The 24,038-nt window shown below is 42.3% G+C and overlaps 3 protein-coding genes across 10 annotated transcripts in view; all 3 read right to left on the bottom strand.

Moving 5' to 3' along the window:
- Positions 1–325: 325 nt before the first annotated feature.
- On the bottom strand, positions 326–11,461 carry cdc27 (cell division cycle 27). 7 transcript variants are annotated; one of them, XM_035181234.2, is made up of 20 exons: positions 11,248–11,461; positions 9,426–9,501; positions 9,176–9,323; positions 8,030–8,155; positions 7,828–7,925; positions 6,460–6,605; positions 5,961–6,181; positions 5,697–5,796; positions 5,192–5,301; positions 4,891–5,032; positions 4,630–4,807; positions 3,072–3,244; positions 2,830–2,982; positions 2,628–2,708; positions 2,341–2,468; positions 2,130–2,247; positions 1,901–2,029; positions 1,741–1,815; positions 814–943; positions 326–701 (listed from the first exon to the last, which is right to left on the bottom strand). In XM_035181234.2, exons 1-20 carry the CDS (start codon positions 11,272–11,274, stop codon positions 610–612), a joined length of 2,451 nt encoding a protein of 816 aa, XP_035037125.1. In that variant the 5' UTR covers positions 11,275–11,461; the 3' UTR covers positions 326–609. The 7 variants fall into 7 exon arrangements, with proteins under 7 accessions (XP_035037125.1, XP_035037130.1, XP_035037128.1 ...); XM_035181239.2 differs by having other exon boundaries at positions 326–698; positions 4,891–4,990; positions 11,248–11,460; XM_035181237.2 differs by having other exon boundaries at positions 4,891–4,990; positions 11,248–11,459.
- Positions 11,462–13,699: 2,238 nt separating this feature from the next.
- On the bottom strand, positions 13,700–15,396 carry gh1 (growth hormone 1). The gene is made up of 6 exons (XM_035181854.2): positions 15,241–15,396; positions 14,853–14,986; positions 14,618–14,731; positions 14,238–14,381; positions 14,017–14,163; positions 13,700–13,941 (listed from the first exon to the last, which is right to left on the bottom strand). The coding sequence occupies exons 1-6, from the start codon at positions 15,248–15,250 to the stop codon at positions 13,879–13,881; spliced, it is 612 nt and encodes a 203-aa protein (XP_035037745.1). The 5' UTR covers positions 15,251–15,396; the 3' UTR covers positions 13,700–13,878.
- A 5,260-nt stretch (positions 15,397–20,656) lies between these two features.
- scn4ab (sodium channel, voltage-gated, type IV, alpha, b) overlaps positions 20,657–24,038 on the bottom strand; it is a 28,242-nt gene continuing 24,860 nt past the window's right edge. For both annotated transcript variants that reach the window (XM_047343914.1, XM_047343915.1), the window contains exons 28-31: positions 23,242–23,863; positions 22,867–23,011; positions 22,710–22,787; positions 20,657–22,210 (exon numbers count right to left, since the gene is read on the bottom strand). In XM_047343914.1, the coding sequence (XP_047199870.1) occupies positions 21,869–22,210; positions 22,710–22,787; positions 22,867–23,011; positions 23,242–23,863 (1,187 nt within the window). In that variant the 3' untranslated portion in view covers positions 20,657–21,868. The remainder of the gene's footprint in view (positions 22,211–22,709; positions 22,788–22,866; positions 23,012–23,241; positions 23,864–24,038) is intronic.

The raw sequence follows: 24,038 nt of genomic DNA, 5'->3' as shown, positions 1-24,038 counted from the left end.
GGTTCTAACTCCTAACAGCTTCTCCTTCATCTTTCTTTCATCCTGTGACGTATTCTATGAGTTCATGTATTAGTGGTTAGGAAAGGAGATCAGGATCTCAGGTTCAGGAGAGTTGAATCATGTGACACCAGCTTGATCGCCTCTATGGGGAGTGAGCTGTTTACACAACAGACTACAGGTTTAAGTCTTTTACTGTGAAGCTGCAACAAGAAGTTGAACAGGAAGTCATCCACCTGTACAGGGTCTGTTTGTCCACAAGAAAAGAAGTTCATCAGAACTGAATTTTGAGAGCAGAGCTGCTGGTAAACAGGAAATAGACATGGGCGGGGTTTACATGTTTTTATTGATTTATTTTCATAATGATAAAAAGAACATAAAAAACAGCTGTGATGTCACAGAACCAGTTGATGACACATGAGGAAGAGGGCGGGGCTTCAAGGACGCAGCAGTCTGTCTCAGCCAATCAAGGGCAGGGGCAGCACAGGGGGTGGAGCTAAACAGAAGAACTGCCTGTCAGAATGTCGCCTAGCAACAGCAGTCCTCCAGCCAATCGGAGAAGGGGACAGGGCTTGGCTCTAGCAGGAGGCGTGTTCACATGAGGGGGCGTGGCTAAAGGACATCATCACTCTCAGCCGTGTGGAGCTGCGTGTCGTCAGCGTCCGTCATGATGCTGCTGTCCTGACTGTCGTCCACCTCCGCTGCTAACAGGTGAGACAGGTACAGAGCAACAGACAGGTTGAGAGGGATGATTATTCAGTTGTAGTACCAAGAATAAACTGAATGAATAAATCGATCAGTAATCATTGTTATCACCTTCGTCCTCGGGCAGGTATCTTTTATCAATGGCTTCTTTGATCTGGTTATTTGCTCCTTTAGGATCCAGATCCATCGCCCAGCTGAAGTTCATGAGAGCCAGGTGGGTGTGTCCCAGCTTCTTATACACCTGAGAGACAGACAAGTTAGAGACAGACAGGTGAGTGTGTCCCAGCTTCTTATACACCTGAGAGACAGACAAGTTAGAGACAGACAGGTGAGTGTGTCCCAGCTTCTTATACACCTGAGAGACAGACAAGTTAGAGACAGACAGGTGAGTGTGTCCCAGCTTCTTATACACCTGAGAGACAGACAAGTTAGAGACAGACAGGTGAGTGTGTCCCAGCTTCTTATACACCTGAGAGACAGACAAGTTAGAGACAGACAGGTGAGTGTGTCCCAGCTTCTTATACACCTGAGAGACAGACAAGTTAGAGACAGACAGGTGAGTGTGTCCCAGCTTCTTATACACCTGAGAGACAGACAAGTTAGAGACAGACAGGTGAGTGTGTCCCAGCTTCTTATACACCTGAGAGACAGACAGCTTAGAGACAGACAGGTGAGTGTGTCCCAGCTTCTTATACACCTGAGAGACAGACAACTTAGAGACAGACAGGTGAGTGTGTCCCAGCTTCTTATACACCTGAGAGACAGACAAGTTAGAGACAGACAGGTGAGTGTGTCCCAGCTTCTTATACACCTGAGAGACAGACAAGTTAGAGACAGACAGGTGAGTGTGTCCCAGCTTCTTATACACCTGAGAGACAGACAGCTTAGAGACAGACAGGTGAGTAGTATTGTGTATGTAATCAATGGTTGTTGTGTATTTTAAAACTCAAGTGAACATGAGAAAATGTGAAACGACTGGAACAGTTAAAACATTCAGTCGTCTAGGTCACAGGTCGGAAAAGAGCAGCTGTTTGTTACCTTTCCTATGAGGAAGTAAACCAGAGACTCTTTAGGAACAATCTGCTTCAACTCCTCCAACTCCTGAAGAGCCGCCTGCAGAGAGAGACAGACAGGTCAGAGAGACACACAGGTCGAGAGACAGGTCAGATCGACAGACAGGTCAGATCGTATTGATTACCTTGTACTTGTCATTGGCGAACAATATCGATGCTCTGTGGAATTTGCAGAGCGGGTTTTTGGGATCAATCCCGATCGCTCGATTCAGAGTTTCTAAAGCTGCATCAGACTTCTTCAACGCATGCTGCACCTACACACAAACACACACAGTCATTGTTCTGACTGGAGGATGCTAAACATGCTAACAGAGCAGGTGTTATCAATGGCAGAGGGTAACAATGCTAACGTACAACTCCGATGTGGCAGAGCAGCACGGAGCTCTGAGGGTTGATGCTCAAAGCTTTCTTGAAATGGATTTCTGCCAAATTGAACTTCTCCTGTTTGTAGTAAATCATCCCGAGACCGTACCTACACACACAAAGACACACAAACTGTCACACCGACTCTAAAACAAACTATTCAAACTCGTTTGATCCCTGACCGTTACCACGGCTACTGTACCATGCGTTGTAGTGTCGGTTGTTGACTCTGATGGCATTTCGGAAGCAGGCGAGTGCTCGGTCCAACTCCTCGGTCAAAACAAACTCATGACCCAACAGAGTGTAAGCATACGCAAAGCCTGGGTCAACCTGAGACACAGACAGGTACAGAAAAAGAAAGGTTTAAAAGGTAGACACGGGTGATCTGAGAGTGAAAGGCATGCGATCACCTGTCTCCCGCTCTCTCACACAACAAAGAGTCAGCCCCTGACCTCGCTAACCATGGTAACTATTATAACAGAAACTCACCTGGATCGCTCTCTGGAAGAACTTTATGGCGATGTCATGTTCCCGCTGCAGGCTGAAGCAGTTTCCTGCAACACACCAGGCCTGCAGACAGACAGGAGACCAGAAGAACCACAGAGACAGACAGGTGATCAAGCAGATAGGAAGCAGAGAGACAGACAGGTGATCAGACAGACAGGAACCACAGAAACAGGGGACCTCTGACCTCAGGACAGTTCTTGTCCATGTCCGTCAGGTCTTTGGAAAGCGCAGACAGAGCAACGTCTTTCTGCAGGTGCCACAGAGTCGTTGAATAAATCTCCATCCCCTCGACTCTGAACGACTCGATCCTGCGAACCTCGCTAAACACACGCTCCGCCTGCGGACACACAACGCCATGACAACCTGTTACCTGTGTGCGTGTCAGGTGACATGTTACCTGTGTGCGTTTGTCAGGTGACATGTTACCTGTGTGTACTCAGCCAGCTCAAAGTAAGCCCTGCCGATGTGGGTGAGGACCCAGCCGGTGTTGTAGTGCTGGGGGGGGAGGGACGTCAGGATGTTGATGGCTTCTTTGCAGTTGTAGGAGCACAGCGCCTGGTAACCGCGCCCCAGTTCCCGTAGCAACGCCATGACGCTGTCTGAGTGCAGCACAGACGACAAACATCATTAACAACTTCCTGTTCAGACTGTAGACGTTCAGACCAGAAACCAGGCTCGGGCTTTAGTTCAGGGCCAGATTTACCCTGAAGATGGAGGTTAAGTTCTACAGGTGAGACAGCAGGGGTCACTAAGGTCATCAGCTGTGATGCATATGCATCCTGCATAGAGAATTGCAAGGGTTAGGGTTAGTTAATAACAGAAAGAAGTGGCCGCACCGCCGCCTGTTGTTAGATTTTGATGAACCGGTACAGTTTACTTCTTTGAACAAGAGAAAGTTGGAACAAAGAGAAAAGTTAAAGCTGTTTAGTTGTTATTATTTGTTGAGATTGTTTATATGTGTAATGTAGTTATATATTAAGAAAAAGGAAAGGGGATACTCAAACTACATTTATTTAATTTGGGTTAGGGCTAACCCTAACATTAAGGTCTTAATTTAGTTTTTGACTTATACAGACATTGATAAAACTTCTAGGCTACTTCAAGATTATTTTTTAATAGACTGCTAAACTTGAATTTACACACTGTTTTGATATTCCTCCAGAAAGTTAGTGACATTTTTTGGGGTTTTCATTTATTTTGTTGTTGCACAGCATAATGTAGATTGATATATTCCTTTTACTTGAATGGAACAAGCTCTTCCACAAATTATATTTTGGAGAGATATGGGTAAAAGGCTGATTCGCAGTTCAGACCGGCTATTTTTTTTGGTGGAATAATGCCTTGCAGTGCATACTTTGTTTTCTGTCAGATTTGTTTCTATTTAAGAGAAGATTAATAAATAAATAAATATAAATGATAAATTCATTATATTAAGAGTAATACAAAATATTTTTTAGATTCATTGATAGGTGCAGCTCTACATTTGATTAGATAAACAATTGTGCTTCTGTATGATAGTCCCAGAACTTGAGGGAATATAGCCTAAAACAAATATCGCAATATTTTTAGGCTATATCGCGATACATACATCTCTATATTTTGAAATTTCCTCTAAATTTACGTTAGCATTTACGATGGTCCCTGAACGCACCTCGTCGGAAGATATCAACGGACATTAATGCTTAAAACACGATGTTAATGACCTTGTTTCGAGTGATATAAATGTCAGGGCTTCTGATCATTGAGCAGCGGTGGATCATAGAGGAAACTCTGTTTTCACTGTTTGTTTCTACTGTTCTTCAACAAAGTCACTGACCGGCTGCTTCACGTGAACGCGCCTCGTATCTCACTGTGTAGCAGAATGAGTGGGGGCGCCCCCCCTCCCCCTCACACACACACACACACACACACACACACACACACACACACACACACACACACACACACACACACACACACACACACCTACGTGTGTGTATGTTACCTGCAGCAGCTCTTTGGTGCTGGATCTTGGTGTCAGGTAGACTCAGACCAGGATCCAGTCTCAGGATGTCCAGACTCTCGTTCAGGTTGCTGCTGTTTGACGTCTTGGTTGATTTACATTTAGTTTTTCTGTTTGGAATTTTTGTTGGAAACTTCATCTTTAACTTCTTACTGTTCTCCTGTAGAGAAACAAACAGTGTTAGAATGGCAGTAAAAGTACTACATAAATAGTGTTGCCCCACCCAGTGGTGTAGTTTGGTACCTTGGCAGTGGAGCTGGCACTGGTGAAGAGTCTTGAGCTTCTCCTGGGTTGAACATTTGGAGGACCAGACATACTGGGACTGAGCACCTGAGGAGAGCCACTGACAGACAGACAGGTCGTCAGACATACTGGGACTGAGCACCTGAAGAGTTAATGACATACAGACAACACAGAGACAGATGTGTCTTCAAAGACACCTTAATGAATATCACCTGTCGGTCTCTTTGCCTGCCTGTCTATCTTGTCGTTTTCTGATTGGAGCAGAGGGGGGGAAAGCTCTGTGATTCGTCATAATAGTTACCTGGTGTGTGGTGCGGAGGTCTGGGATTGGTTGAAGGGAATGGGAAGAACGTCTCTGCTGTTGCCACTCTGACTGAAGACAGACTTTGACTGACTGATCCGGGAGACAGACTGAGAGAGAGAGAAAGACGTGTCAACAGAGACAGACAGGTGAACACGCGTGTCTCTGGGCATTGGCCTCCAGATGTTCGGGTGTTGGCCTCTCCTCATCTGTTACATGTTTACTTATCTCCACGTGGAATAAAACACATCAAAAGTTGTACAAATGTCACATGTGTTGTCGTTAAGACATTGACCCTTTTCTATTGTCACATGACATTAATCTTCATACAGTAAATGACAGGAAAAGAACAACCCACAAAACTTTTATCGTGGAGGTTCAGAGTGTTTCCTGTTCAAACACATGACTGATGTGACGTTGGTGAGGGGAGTGGCCTCCACACATGAACCGGTGAACACCTGTGGCTGTTATACGTAGCATGTTACGTTACATGATGTGTTCGTACCTTCTTGTTGGGACCTGTAGTTTGTGTTTCCATGGTAGCTGAATAGCTTTGTAGATATGTGGGGTCTCCTGGGCTGGGATCCAGGGGAAGGATTCCAAAACTATCTCACACACACACACACACACACACACACACACACACACACACACACACACACACACACACACACACACACACACACACACACACACACACACACACACAGTTACATATGGTTAATGCATGATGGAGGTGTGAACACCTCTGTGCAGGTGTATCACTCACCTGGGCGTCAGCGGGCTGAGTGCAGCAGGTCCCCCCAGTAAACTCCTCCCACTCTTGGGTTTGTTCTGTTTAGCCAATAAGGAGCCAGCTGATGCCATAGAAACAGTGTTACCCAGTAGGGAGCCAGTTTCCGGGGAGATAAGGGAGGAGTCAATGTAAGAAACTGACATATCAGATGTCAGCTTTCCATTAGAAGATTCTAGGTTCAAACGATTCAACTCCTGAAAAAACATGGGATATTAGGTATTAATACAAGTCATATTTCATGGTCATGTGATCCTCATGAATGTAACATACATGACATTACCTGTCTTTATTAAAGCAGGAATTTCTGCTGAGACTGAATCAAATTCACAAAATAAACATCTTAAAAGGTCCTAAATCATAATCTTATTACTTACAGATTATTTAATCTGATTACCATACTGCAATTGTAATGTGTATACTAGTCCACAGTAATCTGATTACATAAATACTGAGGTGTGTTTGTATTGTGTACCAGTGTGTCCTGTGGCGTCTCCATTAGGGCGGTGTCTAGGCGGTGGGACGGGTTCTGGGCGGGACTAACAGATGGAGGGGGTGGGGCTATAGAAGAGATCTGTAGTGAGGACAACCTGAAGACCTGATCTGGATCTGGTTTCTCTCCTGAAAACAATCAATAGCGGTTGGGTTCGGGTGGGTCAAATAGGCATCATACATCATTAATGTGGAAAATATTAATATAGATTACATTCTCTAAAATTACAATATTTACAACACGGATTAAAATAAACTGCTTTTAACATAATGGAAAGGTGTGTCAATGTTTAAAGTATTTATACATAAGAAAATGTTAGCTGATAGAAATAAATTCAATTGAATTTAATTTATATGCATGCATGTATGTATAGCGCAAATCATAATATACATTATCTCAAAGCATTTTACAAAGAAGGTCAAGACCTTATTATTATAAATAAAGGGAGCAGCAATGACAAATGAATTGAGGAGTTATATAGGTTCATACAACTAGTAATGTCAAACATTTCCACCACAGTGTGAACCTCATTAAATAGGCCCCATCATTTTCATCCCTCAAGAGGCTTCTTTAGTTCAGTTCGCCAGGTCTGGATTGTAAGAACAGCCTCATATCTCGTGGCCACGACTTATTAATGCCCAGTCCCTCTCCCTTGGCCCTTACCCTAGATATGAAGTTCCCTTAGCTGGTAGTTTTTCTCAAACTTCATATACGGAAGTAACAAAGGTTACTCGTTACTCTCACTCAGACTAATATGTTTACTTTGACGGCGTGAATTGTGATTTTCGGAAAACGCTTGTCACAGCGATTCCCTAAAAAATTAAACTAAGATATTCCGATGGATTCAAACAATTTTTCATGGTTACTTTTATACTTACATCTGTGAGGATTTTACCCAAAGTGGTCGCCATCTTGACTCGCTTCGTCCGTTTGTAAAGCATCCGAGAGTCTCCGCCCTACCCTTTCATTTTTAAGGGGGGTCCTAAATACACTATGGTTGAAGGGGTGTTTGAAGGGCTAGATGGCCACTACCCCTACATCACATAGAGAAATGGAACAACACTACCCCTTTACAGCCACGCACAAAATGAAGGGGGAGGGCTAAGTGGTGAATTTGGGACAGGGCCTTAGTTGTTACCACGCGTTAGTATATCGTTGTCACGCAATATTGTTTCCCCCAAATGTCACCAAAGGGGATTCATAATTATGCAAATACCTGTTACCATCTAAAATAATTTTACTTTAAGTAAATGTGAATTTTATTAAAACCAGCCTTCTTAAGTGTAATATGTAAGCATATTATCAACAGTAGAGGTGGATTGTGTGGGTGCGAGTGTGTGAGTGAGTTACCTAGGTGACAGAGGTTCTGGAAAGGCGACCAGAGGAACGGATTAAGAGTTGAACTTCTCTGGAAACACTCTGCACCTTTGGCAACACGATCTGTCTTACTGCTCATAGAGAGTGACAGGTCAGAGAGAGAGAGAGAAAGAGGTCAGCGGTCAACAGGTCTGACATCATTAACCAGTTAAAGGATGTTAACAGGTTAGTTTACCAGTAAATATGTCCCAGCAACGATAGCGTGAAGGAGGCGGAGTCTCCAAATTCTGTGATGATGTCATCTTGACTCTTCTGTTTGTTCAGCACGCCACCGATCAAAACCTGCTCACCTTCAGCGAGCCTGAGAGACAGACGGGTAGAGAGACAGGTGGCCATAATCATAAGGTGGGACCTTTTGTGTCAGAACTATTTGACCAGATGGTGGGACTGTAATTAAGATGAAACGACCACGCCCTTCACAACTTTAACATGATGGTAAATTATCTGATGAGGTTAATTTTCACAGTAGGACTCAGAACTTTTCGCCAATAACAAACATTGTTTTCTATGAGCCTGGTCATATTAGGATAGATGGAATTCATTCCACTTTGAATGGAGCGGCTCTCACATCTAGAGATTTGACAGAGCCTATTAGACCAATGACAGACCTAAGTTGAGACCAGGAGGCAGAGCTTCAGTCTGCACATCTATTAGAGCAGTCACCCTCACAATAACCTATAGAAACTGTGTCTGACTTTTTATCTGAGCAAGTACTTAGCATAGATAGTCATTAAAGTAGGTGATTTCAAATTCCATGTAGATGTTGCTAATGACATGTCTTAGTTCTGTAATAAATTCACCGATAGACTCAATTGGTTTTATTCACCATGTGACATGTCACTGTGTGTGAGTGTAGCCGTTTTCAGACATGACCTCTGGAGGAACTCTGGAGAACTGGGTCCGGACTTTCTCCACAGTTTGTATTTCACACATGAAGCAGCAGGAGATTCTCTTATCACCACAAACTCTCTTAACACCTTCGTATGTCTTTCTCTGTCTTCCACATTCACCACTTTCTCATCCTCATATATGCATTTCTTTTTTAGCATTTGTCACGTGTTTGTCATCAACCCCCGCTCACTCCCACGCAGTGAATCCTGGATCTCCTGCTGTGTTCACACATCAACTTCTACAGTGTTTATACCAGGGGGTCAGACAGAGAAAGTCCAAAGAAAATCTGAAGGCTCTCACTCGGACATTTGCGTTCACAAATACATGTCCTCCAGAGAAACTGCAGAGGACCTCCAGAGTTCAGTACATATCTGATAGCAGCTTATGTGTCTGTGTCACTGTGTGTGTGTTTGTGTGTGTGCGTTCTTACTTGCTCAGTTCCACGCAGCATTTTGCCAAAAGGAATCGAACCTGCGGTGTGGAGCAGCTGTGTGCCTTCAGCAACCGGTACGCCTTGTAGGGTTTCCCCGAGCGGTAATAACATGTTGCCAACAGGTAGAGGGCCTCCTCTGACCTCACTGGCAGACAGACAGGTGGAGAGACACACAGGTCAACAGGTAGACTGACAGACAGAAAGGCAGACAGACAGACAGACAGACAGACAGACAGACAGACGTTACCTTCAGCGTAAAGTCTCTCCGCAAGGAAAACAGCATCCAGGTAGGCGTAGTGGTTCAAAGCCTGCCACACAGCAGCCTGAACAGAGACACATTAACCATCATTAACTAGTCTTGACTCGGGATGTCAGGAGAACAAATATTTCTGTATTAAGTCTCTGCCAAAATTCTAAAAACGTCAGGTGCTCGCCGCTGCTGCACCAAGATCAGGGCAGACGCACATTAGATGTCTTGTAGCCTTGTACCCTGCCGCATGTCCTCCCATCCCCGCTGACCTGCGCTCACTTTACACGTGAACAATAAACACTAATCAGAAGTTATTAGAAGACGTGACACGCACAGCCAGGAAATCAGGGTTAAAGTGACCAGAACGATACGATTCATGACACGACACCATCCATATAACTAAATAAATGTGATTGCCAGCTTGTGTGCCTTGCACTCAAGTACATAGGTGTGTGTTTGTGTGTTAGTACGTTGCGTCATCTTCAGTTTTCTTGCAATCATTATACCTGACAACTGAAATCTCATAATTTTTCAACATTTCACTCTTTTTTATATGTTAAAATATTATAATAAAAGGAGTGCATGGTGAAGAACTTGGGATTTATGGTTTTGATTTTCACCGTGGTTTCGAGAATCGTGAAATTTTATGGCAGCGGTATCGATAGTAACTAGTCCTGACTGATGCTCTCATGTTAGAGGAGCAGTGTCAGTTACCATGGTGTTTACCAGATTACTTAAACCTGAGGTTGAACCTGAGTTAACAGCTGGTCAGTGATCAGCCTGGTTACTCTACAGTGTTTAAAGTTTATGTTTAGATAATCTGGTGAATGACGTCACTGAATCACACTGTTTACTTCAGTGTGTTGACGCTATTTCTAGTCATGACGTCACAACCATAGCAGCGACGAAAACTAACCATCTGGTTCACTCTGGTTAACGTGGCAGCCAATCAGCTGATGGCTAATGATCACGTTAACCGGCAGCTGGCAGACGTTCGCTATCGTTAGCAACAAGAAGCTAACTAGCTGTTGGTTAACTTTAACCTGTCTGTGGCGACTGGAACTTTAAAATAAAAGTCAACAAGCTGTTTGTGTTCACTAGTGAACTCAACAGCCGCTCAGCTGAGCCCCACACACACAGTTAGCCGGCTAACACAACTCCACTGTTAGCATGTTAGCCTTAGCAATGTTACTGATACAAGACTCCATTAGAAATGTATCGGTTTCGTTGTCTACGTCTTATCAGAGAAACAATAAGTTATTATCAGACCAATAAACAATCGATATCGACTCATAATCAACTCGGCAAACACGAAGTCGTTACGCTGCATCGCAAACTTTAGTAACTTAGCGCTAATGACGCGTGTTGACCTGCGCCAGCACAACAACAGCAGCATGTGAACTTACGGTTGAATTATCTTCTCGTTTAAGGATCATTTAGTGATTTGATCCGAGCCGAAGTGACGAGCGGCACCGAGCAGCTCAGCCCGGGTCCAAACCGCCGTTCTGCCCTCTTCCGTTTTAAAGCGACACCTTAGCGAACCTCACTTTGGATGTTTTTTAGAAGGAGTCTGGTGGGACCGGTGTGGACGGTAATCAAACTGACATTAGCTAACGAACTAGCTTTCTTGTTGAGGTGTGAACGGACCCGACCTCGTTGTTTCTACACCGATCACCCGCTCGGTGTCCCCGGCACCGACCTCAGGCCTGCGGCGGGGGAAGCTCTCACACCGCGGACTGGAGCCGCCGCTGAGGCCGGGACGGAGAGGATCAATCCTCGGCTCTGGGCTGATGACAACGGGCCGAAGCTGCAGTTTTACCTGGACCGGTTCCTGCAGCACCGTCATTCCGCCGGGAGACTCCGTCTGTCGCTTCCTGTCGTCGGTTCTTTTCTTCTCCTCCTTCACGGTGTCTGCAGGACGAGCTGCAGCCGAACATTTGAACACACCGACCGTTAGCGGCCGAACTCAGCCGAACAATGCCGAAGATGGTTGAAGGCCGGGGAGGAAAAACGACCATCAACGAAAAGAGCCGAAGAGGCTGCGCCCCCTGGTGGTCTGTCTCGTGTTGTTAATGAGTAAATAATACAATGACAAAGGCTTTATTTATAAATAATAATATTATACTATATGTATCTTTAGATAGATAAAACATATCATCTTATGGGTGCTCAGGAGCTCCTTAACAAATAGTAATAATGAAATGTATTTATAATAAATAAGACCTTCTTTATGAATAATAATACCATAGTACTACTACTAATAATAATATAACTAATTATGCCTGAAGGGAATTAGATTGTGATCAGAGGGAATGATGAACCTCCGTCAGCTGCTGGAGCCCAACAGAACCAGCCTGACCCGTAAAGTGCTCCCAGTACCACAGACTGCATCTGCTTCACTTACTGATACTGATGTACTGGGAGTGTTAGCGGAGGAGAACCTCACATACTTTAATACTTTGATCCTTTAAGTAGCTTCATCCTGTGAAATAAATATTTATTTAGGGGACAAATAGTTTCCAGATTTACACACTCTCCTTAAAGGGACAGATAAGGGAAGTTTAAATCAATGTCTGGTTGGTTCAGTGGATCTCAGCCTCTAACTCACCCAGTACATCTCAATCTCTCCAGACTCATCCTGTCACCAGAACACCAAATCACTCAGTCAGGTTCCTGAAAATAGGTTTTTATGTTTTATATTTTAGTTTTTTTATTGAGTAGTGATGTCAAAGGCTTCCACCACAGTGTGTCCTCAGAGACAGTGAGACAGTGTGTCCTCAGAGTCAGTGTGTGTGTGTCCTCAGAGTCAGTGTGTGTGTCCTCAGAGTCAGTGTGTGTCCTCAGAATCAGTATGTGTGTCCTCAGAGTCAGTGTGTGTCCTCAGAGTCAGTATGTGTGTGTCCTCAGTCAGTGTGTATCCTCAGAATGAGTCTGTGTCCATAGAGTCAGTGCTGACACTGTGCACTCAGTCAATGCAGTCAGTGTGTGTCCTCAGAGTCACAGTGTGTGTCCTCAGAGTCACTTTGTGTGTCCTCAGAGTCACAGTGTGTGTCCTCAGTCACAGTGTGTGTCCTCAGAGTCACAGTGTGTGTCCTCAGAGACAGTGCAGACTGTGTGTGGTTATTAACTCCTTAAGTCAAACCAGGTTTTTCTCATCGAGATCTGAGCTCGTGCACATGAAAGGGGCGGGGTTTACTGCTTATGACAGCCGAGGATCAAACTGTTGTATAATAAAAATCTGAGCAGAACAAACATCCAGTATAAAAGAAACAGTTCCAGCTGCTAAATGCAGGAAGAACAGCTGGTCAAACATCTGGGATTGTTTTTATAGTAAAACTGTTCATTAACAAGTGTAGATCTGAATATAAAGTCACATGTCATTTACATGTGTTGTCATTGTGTGTCTGACAGTTTTAGTCTTTCAGGTGAAACCCTGGAGTCTTCAAGCTCAGCTGCAGGAAAAACACACACAAATAAACTGTAAAGACGGAAGTAGACAGATTTTCATATCATTATTATTCATATTATTATCTATTATATATCATTGTGTTTCAACACTGTGATTCTATTTCTTCTGTATATTGATATCAATACGAACATGTAGAAATAGGTTTGTAAACAAGTCAGATACTAAATGAAAATAAGTAGAAAACAATAACAATAGAAACTAAAGGAAAGACTTTGTTAATGTGTAAAATGTAGATTGTGTTGAGCTTCTCTGCATCAGCAACAGTGAACAGGAAACAAGTGAAGTAGCTGCAGTCTGTGGTACTGGGAGCACTTTGCTCCTATAGGTCAGGTTGGTTCTGTTTGGATCCTCTGAGGAGAATCTAGATATTTCAGAAACTCATCAGAGGAGCTGAAAGGATCTTGTGGGTCTCAAATCCACACCAGCTCCACGGATCCTCTAAGAACATGATGTCATGGTTCAAAGGAAGGGATTGTTCAGTGGGTGGAGCTTTATACGGTTTGATCTCTTATCTCCAACTTAACTTGGAGCAGGTTAGTTGTTCAGCATAAGTTACCATGGTCATTTACCCTGATAACAAGTGAACGAGCTTCGTAGGACTGAAAACTCTGAAGTTAACCTGAATTAAACCTGAATTAAACCTGAAGTTATCCTGATAACCACAAATCCGGCTTCATAATACAGGGCCCAGGACCAGTGACTATGATCAGACAAGGCCCAGGGTCAGACTTGGATGACAGACCGGGACCTCAGACCAGAAATGGGACTAGGACCAACTCAGGACCAATAGGAAACTGAAAAATCTGAATGAACCATTTATTTGCTGACAGTATGACAATATCACAATGACATCATCAGTTTGGAATGCAGAACCAACAGAGGCTAACATTTATGCTAGTTAGCTCGGCAACCATGGGGGTGGGGCTACAGAATGCATATGATGTCATCTGCGGGGAGGTGCTTCACGGTGGAGAGGCGGGGCTACAGGGTGCAGTTAGCTTCTGGAGAGAGTCGGCATTTGGCCACGGTCAGATACGTCTCCACCTGTAAACACAGATGTCGTCATTATTACATCATGATTACATCATTACATCATCATTACATTTTCAGTACCCCCACCTTGTGCATATCCTTCTTAAAGCAGGCGAACAGTTCGTAGTTTCGTCTGAATGACTCATCGACTCCGACGCTCTGGTAGTAGTTTCCGTACGGCGTGAGCTGGATCACCGAGCTCTCAGAAAATCCACCTGCTCCGTCCTGATTGGCCTGATGGGTGAGGTGGTCAGTCAGACATCTGTTCTGATTCGTCAGATCAGGCCAGAGTGTAGATGTGTTCTCACCTCTATCAGCTTCATGAGTCCCGTCTTCAGCTCTGACAGTTTGGATGTAACCTGGGCCCTCTCAGCGAAACCTGCGACCAGGAAGCGACTCGAAAACTCCCAGGACTCAATCAATCGATAAGAGATCGATAACAGCTTCAGAACCTGGACCAGAGTAATCAATTAACCATCAATCAATCAAACCGCGGCTGATACTCACTCTAATGTGTGTCGCAATTCAATTCAATTTACTGTACTGTGTAATACTTTGTGCAGTATTATCTAGTACTGTGTAGTACTGTCTGTATTACTTCGTGTAGTATTATCTAGTACTGTGTAGTACTGTGTGTATTACTTTGTGAACTACTGTACAGTACTGTGTCGCACTGTGTTGTACTCACTGAGCTGCGTTGTGTCTCGTGTTTGTCGATCGGACTCAAGAAATAATCAGAATGACAAAAATCTTGTAAAAAGATTTTGTTGAGTGGATGTTGATCCTCCAACTGAGAGTTCTCCTACACAACACAGACACACAATTATACACAACATACACACACACTGTGATCCTCCGACTGTAGAGAGTTCTTCTACACAGACATACAATTATACAAAACACACGCACACACACACACTTACGAATTCACTGAAGAGTTTCTTAGCAACCAGGTGAAGATACTGAACCCGACCAACTGCGATCGAGAACAGACGCTGGTTCTCTGTGATTGGCTGAGAGGACACGCCCACACACATGACTGACAGCAGGAGGATGACTGACACAGACAGGTGAGACAGAGACAGACAGGTGAGAGACAGACATAATATATATATATCATAAATATAATATATTAATGATGATGATGATGAAGATTGGGGATTGAACCGCCAACCTTCTGGTCAAAGGACGACCACTCTACCCCTCAGCCACTGCCCCCCAATCAAATATTGATGTAACAAATATAAAATCATAATAAATAAACTGAACATGAAACAGTTTCTAGAAAAATGATTGAATCACTGATCTCACCTCTGTTCATGGCTGGTTCTAGTTCAGGTTTTAGTTCAAGTTCTGGTTCTGTTCAGGTTCAGGTTCAGCTTCAGGTTCGGGTTCGGGTTCTGGTTCAGGTTCAGTTCAGTTCAGGTTCAGTTCTTCAGGTTCGGGTTCTGGTTCAGGTTCAGTTCAGTTCAGGTTCAGTTCTTCAGTGTGCTGTGATGTTTTCAGTTCAGACTTTTAAAGCAGAAAACTCATTTAAATTCATTAAATTCATCAACAGAAACATGAAACGGACAAACAACCTGTGTGTGTGTGTTTTACCTTCACAATAACATGTATACAACATTAAAATGTGACGTCAGAACAGAAATGTATCCAGGTTTTCGTTTAAATGAATTAAAATTAAGATGTTACTTAATATAACTAACTCAACAAGATATTATTTAATCATTAGAAATATTTTCTACTGTAGAATTCATAATTTACAATTTTTAACAGTAGAATGTATTCTTATCAGTGGAATTTATTTTGAATGTCAAACTTGATCTTTTAACTGTAGAACTTACATTACATGTCATTTTGGCTAACAAAACCAAAGCGACTTAGAATTAGTATATTAAACATCTACTCATTTAGGGGTTCAGTATCTTGCCCAAGGACACTTCGGCATGCAGATGGGGAAGACTGAGGATCGAACCGCCAACCTTCTGGTGGGAGGACGACGACCACTCTACACCACAGCCACAGCCACTCTGAATTTATCATCTAACACAATAATTTAGTTTTTTAACTAATAGGCTAGAATTAATTTCAAACAGTAAAAACTTTTTTTGACAGCAGCGTTTATCATATAACAGTAGATTTTTTCTTTTAAATGTAGAATTAATTTATTTTTTGTGCAAATTATCATATAACAGTAGAATTTATTGTATGACAGAATAATTTATTTTTTCTACCAGCAGAGGGCAGTGTTTAGATATTTAATCCAATATCATTAATCAGCTGATCATATTTTGAAACATATAATATATATATATATATATATAGAACCTAACCCCCTAACCTAACCCTAACCCCGAACCTGAATTAGTAATTTAAAAACTGAGCTTTTATTTATGTCACATGACCCTTCATCCTTAACTGTTGAATTTTTTAGAATCAAACAGTCGGAGCTGAACTTTGACTCAGAACATTTAAACTCAGATTAAAATGTTTTTCTTTATGAATTAATATGTTTTCATGCAGATGAGATCAGAGGATCTGAAAAACACAAACATAAAAACACCATGTTGGTTTGTTTGTGAAATGAAGCAGCAGCTTTTTAAAATCTTATTTTAACGTCACAGCTGAGGAATAAATGATTTTCAAATTAAAAGTCTGTACGTGAAGCAGATCAGATTCACTGATGTTAACATGTAAAAGGGGTGAAACTGTTTTTAAAAACTGATGTTTTTCTTCTCAAAGGTTTGAATTTATTCAGAACTGAAACTGATCCGAGGTCAGACGTTATCCGGAGTTACATCACAGGAAACTGAATAAATTCATAACTGTCACTGATCCGAGGTCAAACGTTGAGTTTTATCACAGGAACCTGAATAAATGAATGACTGACCAACACCCAGGCAACAGAGAAGATGAACACAACAATCTGACTGACAGCCTTTCCCTAACAACAGCAACAACAACAACAACAACAACAACAACGCCAATAACAACTGCAACAGCTTCAATCGTTGTTGTTGGTACTTTGTAACAGTTATTAATTGTTACTTTGTTTCACTGTATCACTCTTGGTTGACATAAAAGGCCCCTGACAGAATTTTTGAATCCGTGCATGCTATTTTGCTTTGGCTGCAACACTGTGGTTGCACAGAGTTTGCGAGTGCATAATTCTGTTGCTTATTATTTGGAATAATAAAAACAGAGAGTTTTTGGCAGTGTTAAGTGTGTGGATGCCTTCCTGAGTGTTTTTCTGGTTTTGATTGTGGGAGTTGCTAGTGTTTTTCATTTCTCAATTTTCTTCCGTTTAAAGCTGACTGTCGTGCGTAATGGAACTTTTTGTGGATGATTTTATCAGTGTCCCAATCACGGTTCCACGGAGTCTGCAGTTCTTGTCAGAGCAGGTACCATATTCCAATGTGAGCAAGTACATTCGGCGTGTTCCAGTTTTCCGAGAGAAAGATGTGGATAGATATTTTACAGTCTTTGAGTGTGTTGCAACAACTTTAAAGTGGCCTAAAGAGCTTTGGACTCTTCTGCTGCAGTGCGTACTCACTGGTAAAGCTCAGGACGTTTACGCAGCATTTTTATTGACTTATGAATGTAAAATATGCTCTCAATTATAAATACTTTAGTTTACTTTAGCTTTAGTTTATATGGAAGCAGGTGATGTGTGATGACTAATGACAGCCAATAAGAGATGCTGTAAATGGCACGGAATTTGTGTGTGACGCGTTCAATAAAGTTTTCCTGGTCTAGCACTGGGTGTGCACGAAGAACACTGTCGCAAACTAACCCTGAAGACAGCCTTAAATATGAGTTTGTCAAAGCCAGTATTTTTTGGGCATACGAGCTTGTACCAGAGGCATAGCAGCAAAAATTTAGCAAGTATAAAAAACATGAGTCTCAAACATTTGTCGAATTTGCATGTGAAAAAGAGACATAATTTGACCACAGGTGTTGAGCGCAGCAGGTTAAAATGTTGGAGGATCTTAAATCCTTGGTGCTTATCGAGGAGTTTAAAAACTGTTAACCTGAGCATGTTGCCACTTATCTGAACGAACAGAAGGCTGTAAAGTTGTCTAATGCTGCGATTCTTGCTGATGATTATGTACTCATCCATAAACCTGCGTTTGAGAGGTCCGTTGTGCACACTTAGTTTAATGATCATCCCAGTCCAGGTGTTTCTATCTCACTTTGGAGAAGGAGAAAAAAAACAGCTAAATCTGTTGCTTTTGTTAAAACTTCCAGTCCAGTGTCTGAGCTGTGTCCTGTGAAGGGTCAGTTTGAGCTGGAGATTTATGTTCCATTCCGTATGGATGGCACTGTGTCCTTAACTAGGGAAAGTGGCATAGTCCTGATTACTATTTCGAGGGATACTGCAGCATCACAGTCCTTCATTTTGAGTGAATTGTTGCCTCTCTCTGTGGAGTCTGCTGTTGACTCAAATGTGCCGGTGCGAGATTTTTGTTTGCTTTTCCTCGGTGTGCCTTTGCATACTGTGTACCTCGAGTCAGAATTGGTTACCGGACCGGTAATTGTGGGGGTTCGCCCACATTTTCCCACAAAGGGGATTCATCTTCTCTTAGGGAACAACTTGGCTGAAAAAGCGTGTTTTGTGGGGTCTGATGAGTGTCAACATGCTTTTCAGCAGCGTAAACCCCTAATGACTAACGCCCCTGTGCGTGCAGCACCAAATTTTGAGCAGCCATTCAAATTTACCATTTATGCGAGTGAACTGGGAGAAGGAGCTGTTCTACTTCAGGATGCTGCTGTCGGAATAAAACATCCGGTTTCGTATTTTTCCAAAAAGTTGACCTCCCCTTTACTCTTTGCTCTCCTCTCCTCACAGGTGTGACGGATGAGCTGATTGTGGCCCTGCCCAGTATTTAAGGGAGGGTGTAGAAGAGGCTCTCTCAGCAGCAGCAGCTTGATAATGATGATGATGTTAGAGAAGGTTTTTTCTCGTTCTTTAGGTTTCTTCTTGTTTGAGGCCGGAGGTCTGGTAGTCCAGTTTTCGGGCTTATTTCTACTTTAGGCTGACCTTCAGGTATATTAGTTTAGTGGAGGAAGCTCTGGGTCCTACGGATCCTGTGGGCTGGCCCAGACTTCCTCATCTTTTGTTATTTTTGGCCAGACCTCCAGACTCCCATAGTTTTGGTTGATTATTGTTTCCAATTTTTGTAAATAAGCTTTGTCATTTTGTTGAAACTAAGTACTCAGTCGGCATCCTTATTTCATGTTCTGGCCACAAAGTTGAGCAAGGTTTTCATTTTCTGATTGTGGCTGTTACAGTAGTTTAACTCTTGTTAATGGTTAAGAACAGAGGATGTTGCACCTTGTTAAGATCTATGAGACAAACTGTAATTTGTGAATATGGGCTATACTAATAAAATTTGTTTTCTGGATCTTTCTTTTAATTGACAGTTTGGAAACGTCCTCATCAATTAGCACTGACTCTGCCACTCCAGTGGCTGTGTGACCAACATTCATTTTAAACTCATTTTGTGTTTGACTCATTGAACTTTCTATGACCTCGTCTTCCTGATGGTTGTCCTCACTGTTTTCCTCCCATGAATATTGTGCGTCGCTCTGCGGGTCCCCCGGTACAGAGGCTCCACTGCCAGCCGAGGTACGCGGAGGTCTCGCCGCGTAAACATCGAAGCCAACATCTGCTGGGGCAGGCTCCCAACGGCTCTGTCGAGGCACATCAAATGTCCCTCATTTCCACAGCTGGAACATTTCATTGTTTCTGACATTACATGCACAGTGTAATTAAACTCTTGAATTTTAACCCTGAAAACCAAATTCAGTTGCTCCTTGTATTTTTTTCAGAACCATGAACACCTGTCTCCTGAAAGACACGACATGTTTGAGATGTGGAGTTTTACAGCTAATGGGGATCATCTTTATCTGGGACATTAACTGTCCGTGTCTCGTTTCTCTAAAAGCAAATTTTTCAGGAACGGGGGCACATTAGAGATTATGACCTTTTTAGCAGGACTGATCAGTGTCAATACAGGTGGGGTTAGGGTTATCCAGACAGTGAATCTTATCTCCAGGAACCAGAGGAAGATCCATGTGGATCAGTTTGACGGTGTTTGGTTTGGGAATCCTCAGAGGATCCTGCAGAATGTCGCAGAAGTCCGATAGCTGACTGTAGGAACCAGGAGGGTCCATTAGAGAAGATTTGACGATTACACATCATTAGAGTCCATAAGATTCCATTACAGACAATTAGACACAATGAGACATTATTCGATTTTTTAGCAGGACTGATCAGTGTCAATACAGGTGTGAAAGAGCCTTGAATCACGACTCCACTCTCCAGTAACTGATTCACTTTGTGCTGTCCACAAAAATCACCACAGCGCTGTTCAATCCTGAAGCAGACTTCACGCTATCATAGCCAACAACCTCAACTACAGCCAGACTGATAATAATATAATAATAATAATAATAATAATAATAATAATAATTTGATGGTGTATGTTAGTCTGTGGAAGCCGAAGCCTCCATCTGCAGCAGATGAGCAAACACACCGACAACCAGCACCTCCACCAACTACACAACTAATTACACAAACACATACAACTACTACTACTTCACAAACACACACAACTGCTACTCAGACGCACACAACTACTACTACTCAAACACTCACATGTAAACATGTACATACAAAACGTGTTGAACATGTGAACCGAGTGTGAAGAACTACAGAAACTTGTTGAGAATTTAAAGTTTTCATGATTTTATTTTCACTTCATCACAACTTTGGTTCATCAAATGTCAACACTGATCAGCTGATCACTCCGACACTTTCCTATGAATCACATGACGCAACTTAACAACAAGAAACCAAGACAAACATCAGCTATGAGTGAATCCAGTGAACAAACTGCAACTTCTCGTCTTTATGATCAATTTACAATAATGTATTACTTTTCTATAAGTGCATTCTTCTTCTATGGATATTTTGTGTTAATAATACAAATAAAACTGGCCTGTTATGCATCAGATTTTGATTGAATGAGCTCACTTGACTTGTGATTAATGTGAATGTGAGATCACACACCAGAAGGTGGCAGTAGTGCTCTGTATTTTTTAAGGTGGGACCTGAGGATGTGATGCGACATTCAGTGTCCCATTGTCCAGACACAAAAAAATTCATGTTCACATCAACAATGATGTGACGCAAAGAAATGGGATGGGAATGCTGTTAGTTAGACTTAAACTAAACTAAACTACACTACACTAAATGATGGATGTTACTGAACAGCTCATTTAAAAATGAACACATGAATCTGGTTCATTGATTGGTTCATAAAGTCACGTTATTACTTTCTGTTTGGATCTGAGGTCAAAGGTCACAAAACAAAAAGGTTTAGAACTAGTTTCATTTTTTCACACTGAGCTTATCACATGTTTAACTTGTTTTACTATTTTAAAGTTTAAGTACAGCCTTCAGCGTCCTGGAAACAAATGTCTGCCGAACTTCTATTTGAATAAGAATAAGAATAATACTTATTATCATAATAATAATAATAATTTATTATTATCTATTGTTGGTACAGATTGGTTTCTTTAATACAAATAACGTCATATGATTGGTCAACACAAATGTCCATTAAAAGATGAAGCTTCTGAACATGAACCAATCCGAACCCTTTAATATGATCACTAAGACAAGCCAACACCCACAGATTACTAGTCTATAATCACACACAGAAGTTAAGAAAAATGATTAAAAAGTACATCAGATGAAAATGAAGACGATGTTATCAAACATTTTTGATAAGAGGAACAGAATTGATGCATATTCAGCCTGATGAACTTTAGTCTCCTGATTCTGAAGCTAAATAGTCGTGAGTCCGCCAACAGGAAACGGGTGAGTTCACACAATGCAGAAAAGAGAAGAGACATTAAACACAAGGCCTCATCACACGATTGACTCTCTCAGGTTCTCATCTTGCAGTAGGTTCGGGGCAGTGACTGGAGGAGCAGCATGAAGGAGAAACTCACTCTGAAGCTCCACCTGAGCGAATGACTCAGCAGAGTCCTGGTTGTCTCCGTACAGCTGACTGATACGTTTAAACACAAGTCCTTTTGTCTCCAGAGACAAATCCTCATCTTGATGCCCCCTCGTCTTCTTGCGATATTTGTAGGATGCCACTTTGACTGTCCGCCGCAGGAGGTGTTTCCTGTACGCTCTCTGGATTACCATCGCTGCCACCTCTTCATGCTTCCTCCTCAGGGTGCTGCTGATTGGTTCATATGACACCTGTCAGAAACAATTATTATCTGTTAATACAGCACAGTTTGTTAAACAGTCGAAGCCCCTAAAGGTCAAAGGTCAAACATCAACAAACCACTGAAGCTGTTTCCTGTCCTTGAACATTTCTCCTGGTACAACAAGAGGATCAATAATCTGAACCTTCTGTTTTCAAGAAAAATCAAACATAATGGAAACAATATGCAGATGATGGTACGTTTACTGTCCTTGACAGTTTGATGTGTTTACTGTTTATCATGTTGTTTTATTAGTTTTCTTGTGTTAATGTATTGCAACAGAAATATTTCATGAAAAAAAACTTTCATCTGAATGTTTATCATTCACGTCAACACTTTGAAAGAGTATTAAAAACAAAAGAAGAGTGCAAAGTAAAATTGAATCACTTGATTTAATTTTTGAATAAAATTTCTGTTTGTTCTGTGTAAAATAAATGTTTATTATATAATAAGAATGACGTTAAACTTGAGGTTGAGAAAATAGAATAAACCTTGGATGGGTTGTTGGCCATGAATTTCTCCTCCATGTTTGCTTTGAGAGAATCCATTGCTCCTGAATCACCCAACACCTGGAACATATAATATAATATAATATAATATAATATAATATAATATAATATAATATAATATAATATAATATAATTTTACCTGTGCAGTGAGTGCGAGCAGGACATCCAGACAGTGAATCTTATCTCCAGGAACCAGAGGAAGATCCATGTGGATCAGTTTGACGGTGTTTGGTTTGGGAATCCTCAGAGGATCCTGCAGAATGTCGCAGAAGTCCGATAGCTGACTGTAGGAACCAGGAGGGTCCATTAGAGAAGATTTGACGATTACACATCATTAGAGTCCATAAGATTCCATTACAGACAATTAGACACAATGAGACATTATTTGATTTTTTGAACAGCAGACCGGATCAGATAAGGTTAAATCAGATCCAGCTAAAGGATAAATAATCCTCCAGATAAGAACCAGACTGTGATTGTTGTGCTGCAGGTTGGACTCACCTGTTGGACTCACCTGTACTGAATAAACTGTGACGCGTTGGGATCAAACTTCTCCCAGGTTTCATAAAACATCTCGAAGTCGTCCTCACACAGCGGCTCGCTGCTCTCCTCTGTGGCCACGTTGAAGTTCTCCAGGATGATTGCGATATACATGTTGACCACCACGAGGAAGGACATGATGATATATGTGGTGAAGAAGACAATACCCACCGCTGGGCTGCCGCAGTTCCCTCGGACCATGGATCCTGGGTTCTCTAGGTCTGGGTCGCAGTCCGGTGGTGTGTTCATGATGGGACTCAGCAGACCATCCCATCCAGCTGACGTGGTGATCATAAACAAACAGATCATACTGTTCCCAAAGTTCTCAAAGTTAAACATGTCATCTATCATGGCCTCCTTCTTCACGTATGCAAAGTTTGACATCCCAAAGATGGAGAAGATGAACATGATGAGGAAGAGGAGGAGGCCGATGTTGAAGAGGGCAGGAAGTGACATCATCAGGGCGAAGAGCAGGGTCCTGATTCCCTTCGCTCCACGAATTAGACGAAGAATTCGACCGATACGAGCCAATCGGATGACACGAAAGAGCGTTGGCGAGACAAAGTACTTCTCTATGATGTCAGCGAGGAGGAGACCTGAAGGAGTGAAGGAGTGAAGTGAGAGAGGGATGAATGAGTGAAGGGAGAGAGGGATGATGGTGAAGATGTAGGAATGAAGGTAAGAGAGGAGGGAGGGATGCAGGTGTGAAAGGAGAAAGGGGTGAATGTGAGAATGGATGGATGAAAGAGAGATTGGAGGGAGGGAGGGATG

This window comes from Hippoglossus stenolepis, chromosome 16, assembly GCF_022539355.2.
Source record: "Hippoglossus stenolepis isolate QCI-W04-F060 chromosome 16, HSTE1.2, whole genome shotgun sequence".
NCBI classification, from domain to species: Eukaryota; Metazoa; Chordata; class Actinopteri; order Pleuronectiformes; family Pleuronectidae; genus Hippoglossus; species Hippoglossus stenolepis.
This window is presented reverse-complemented; position numbering and strand designations above follow the sequence as displayed.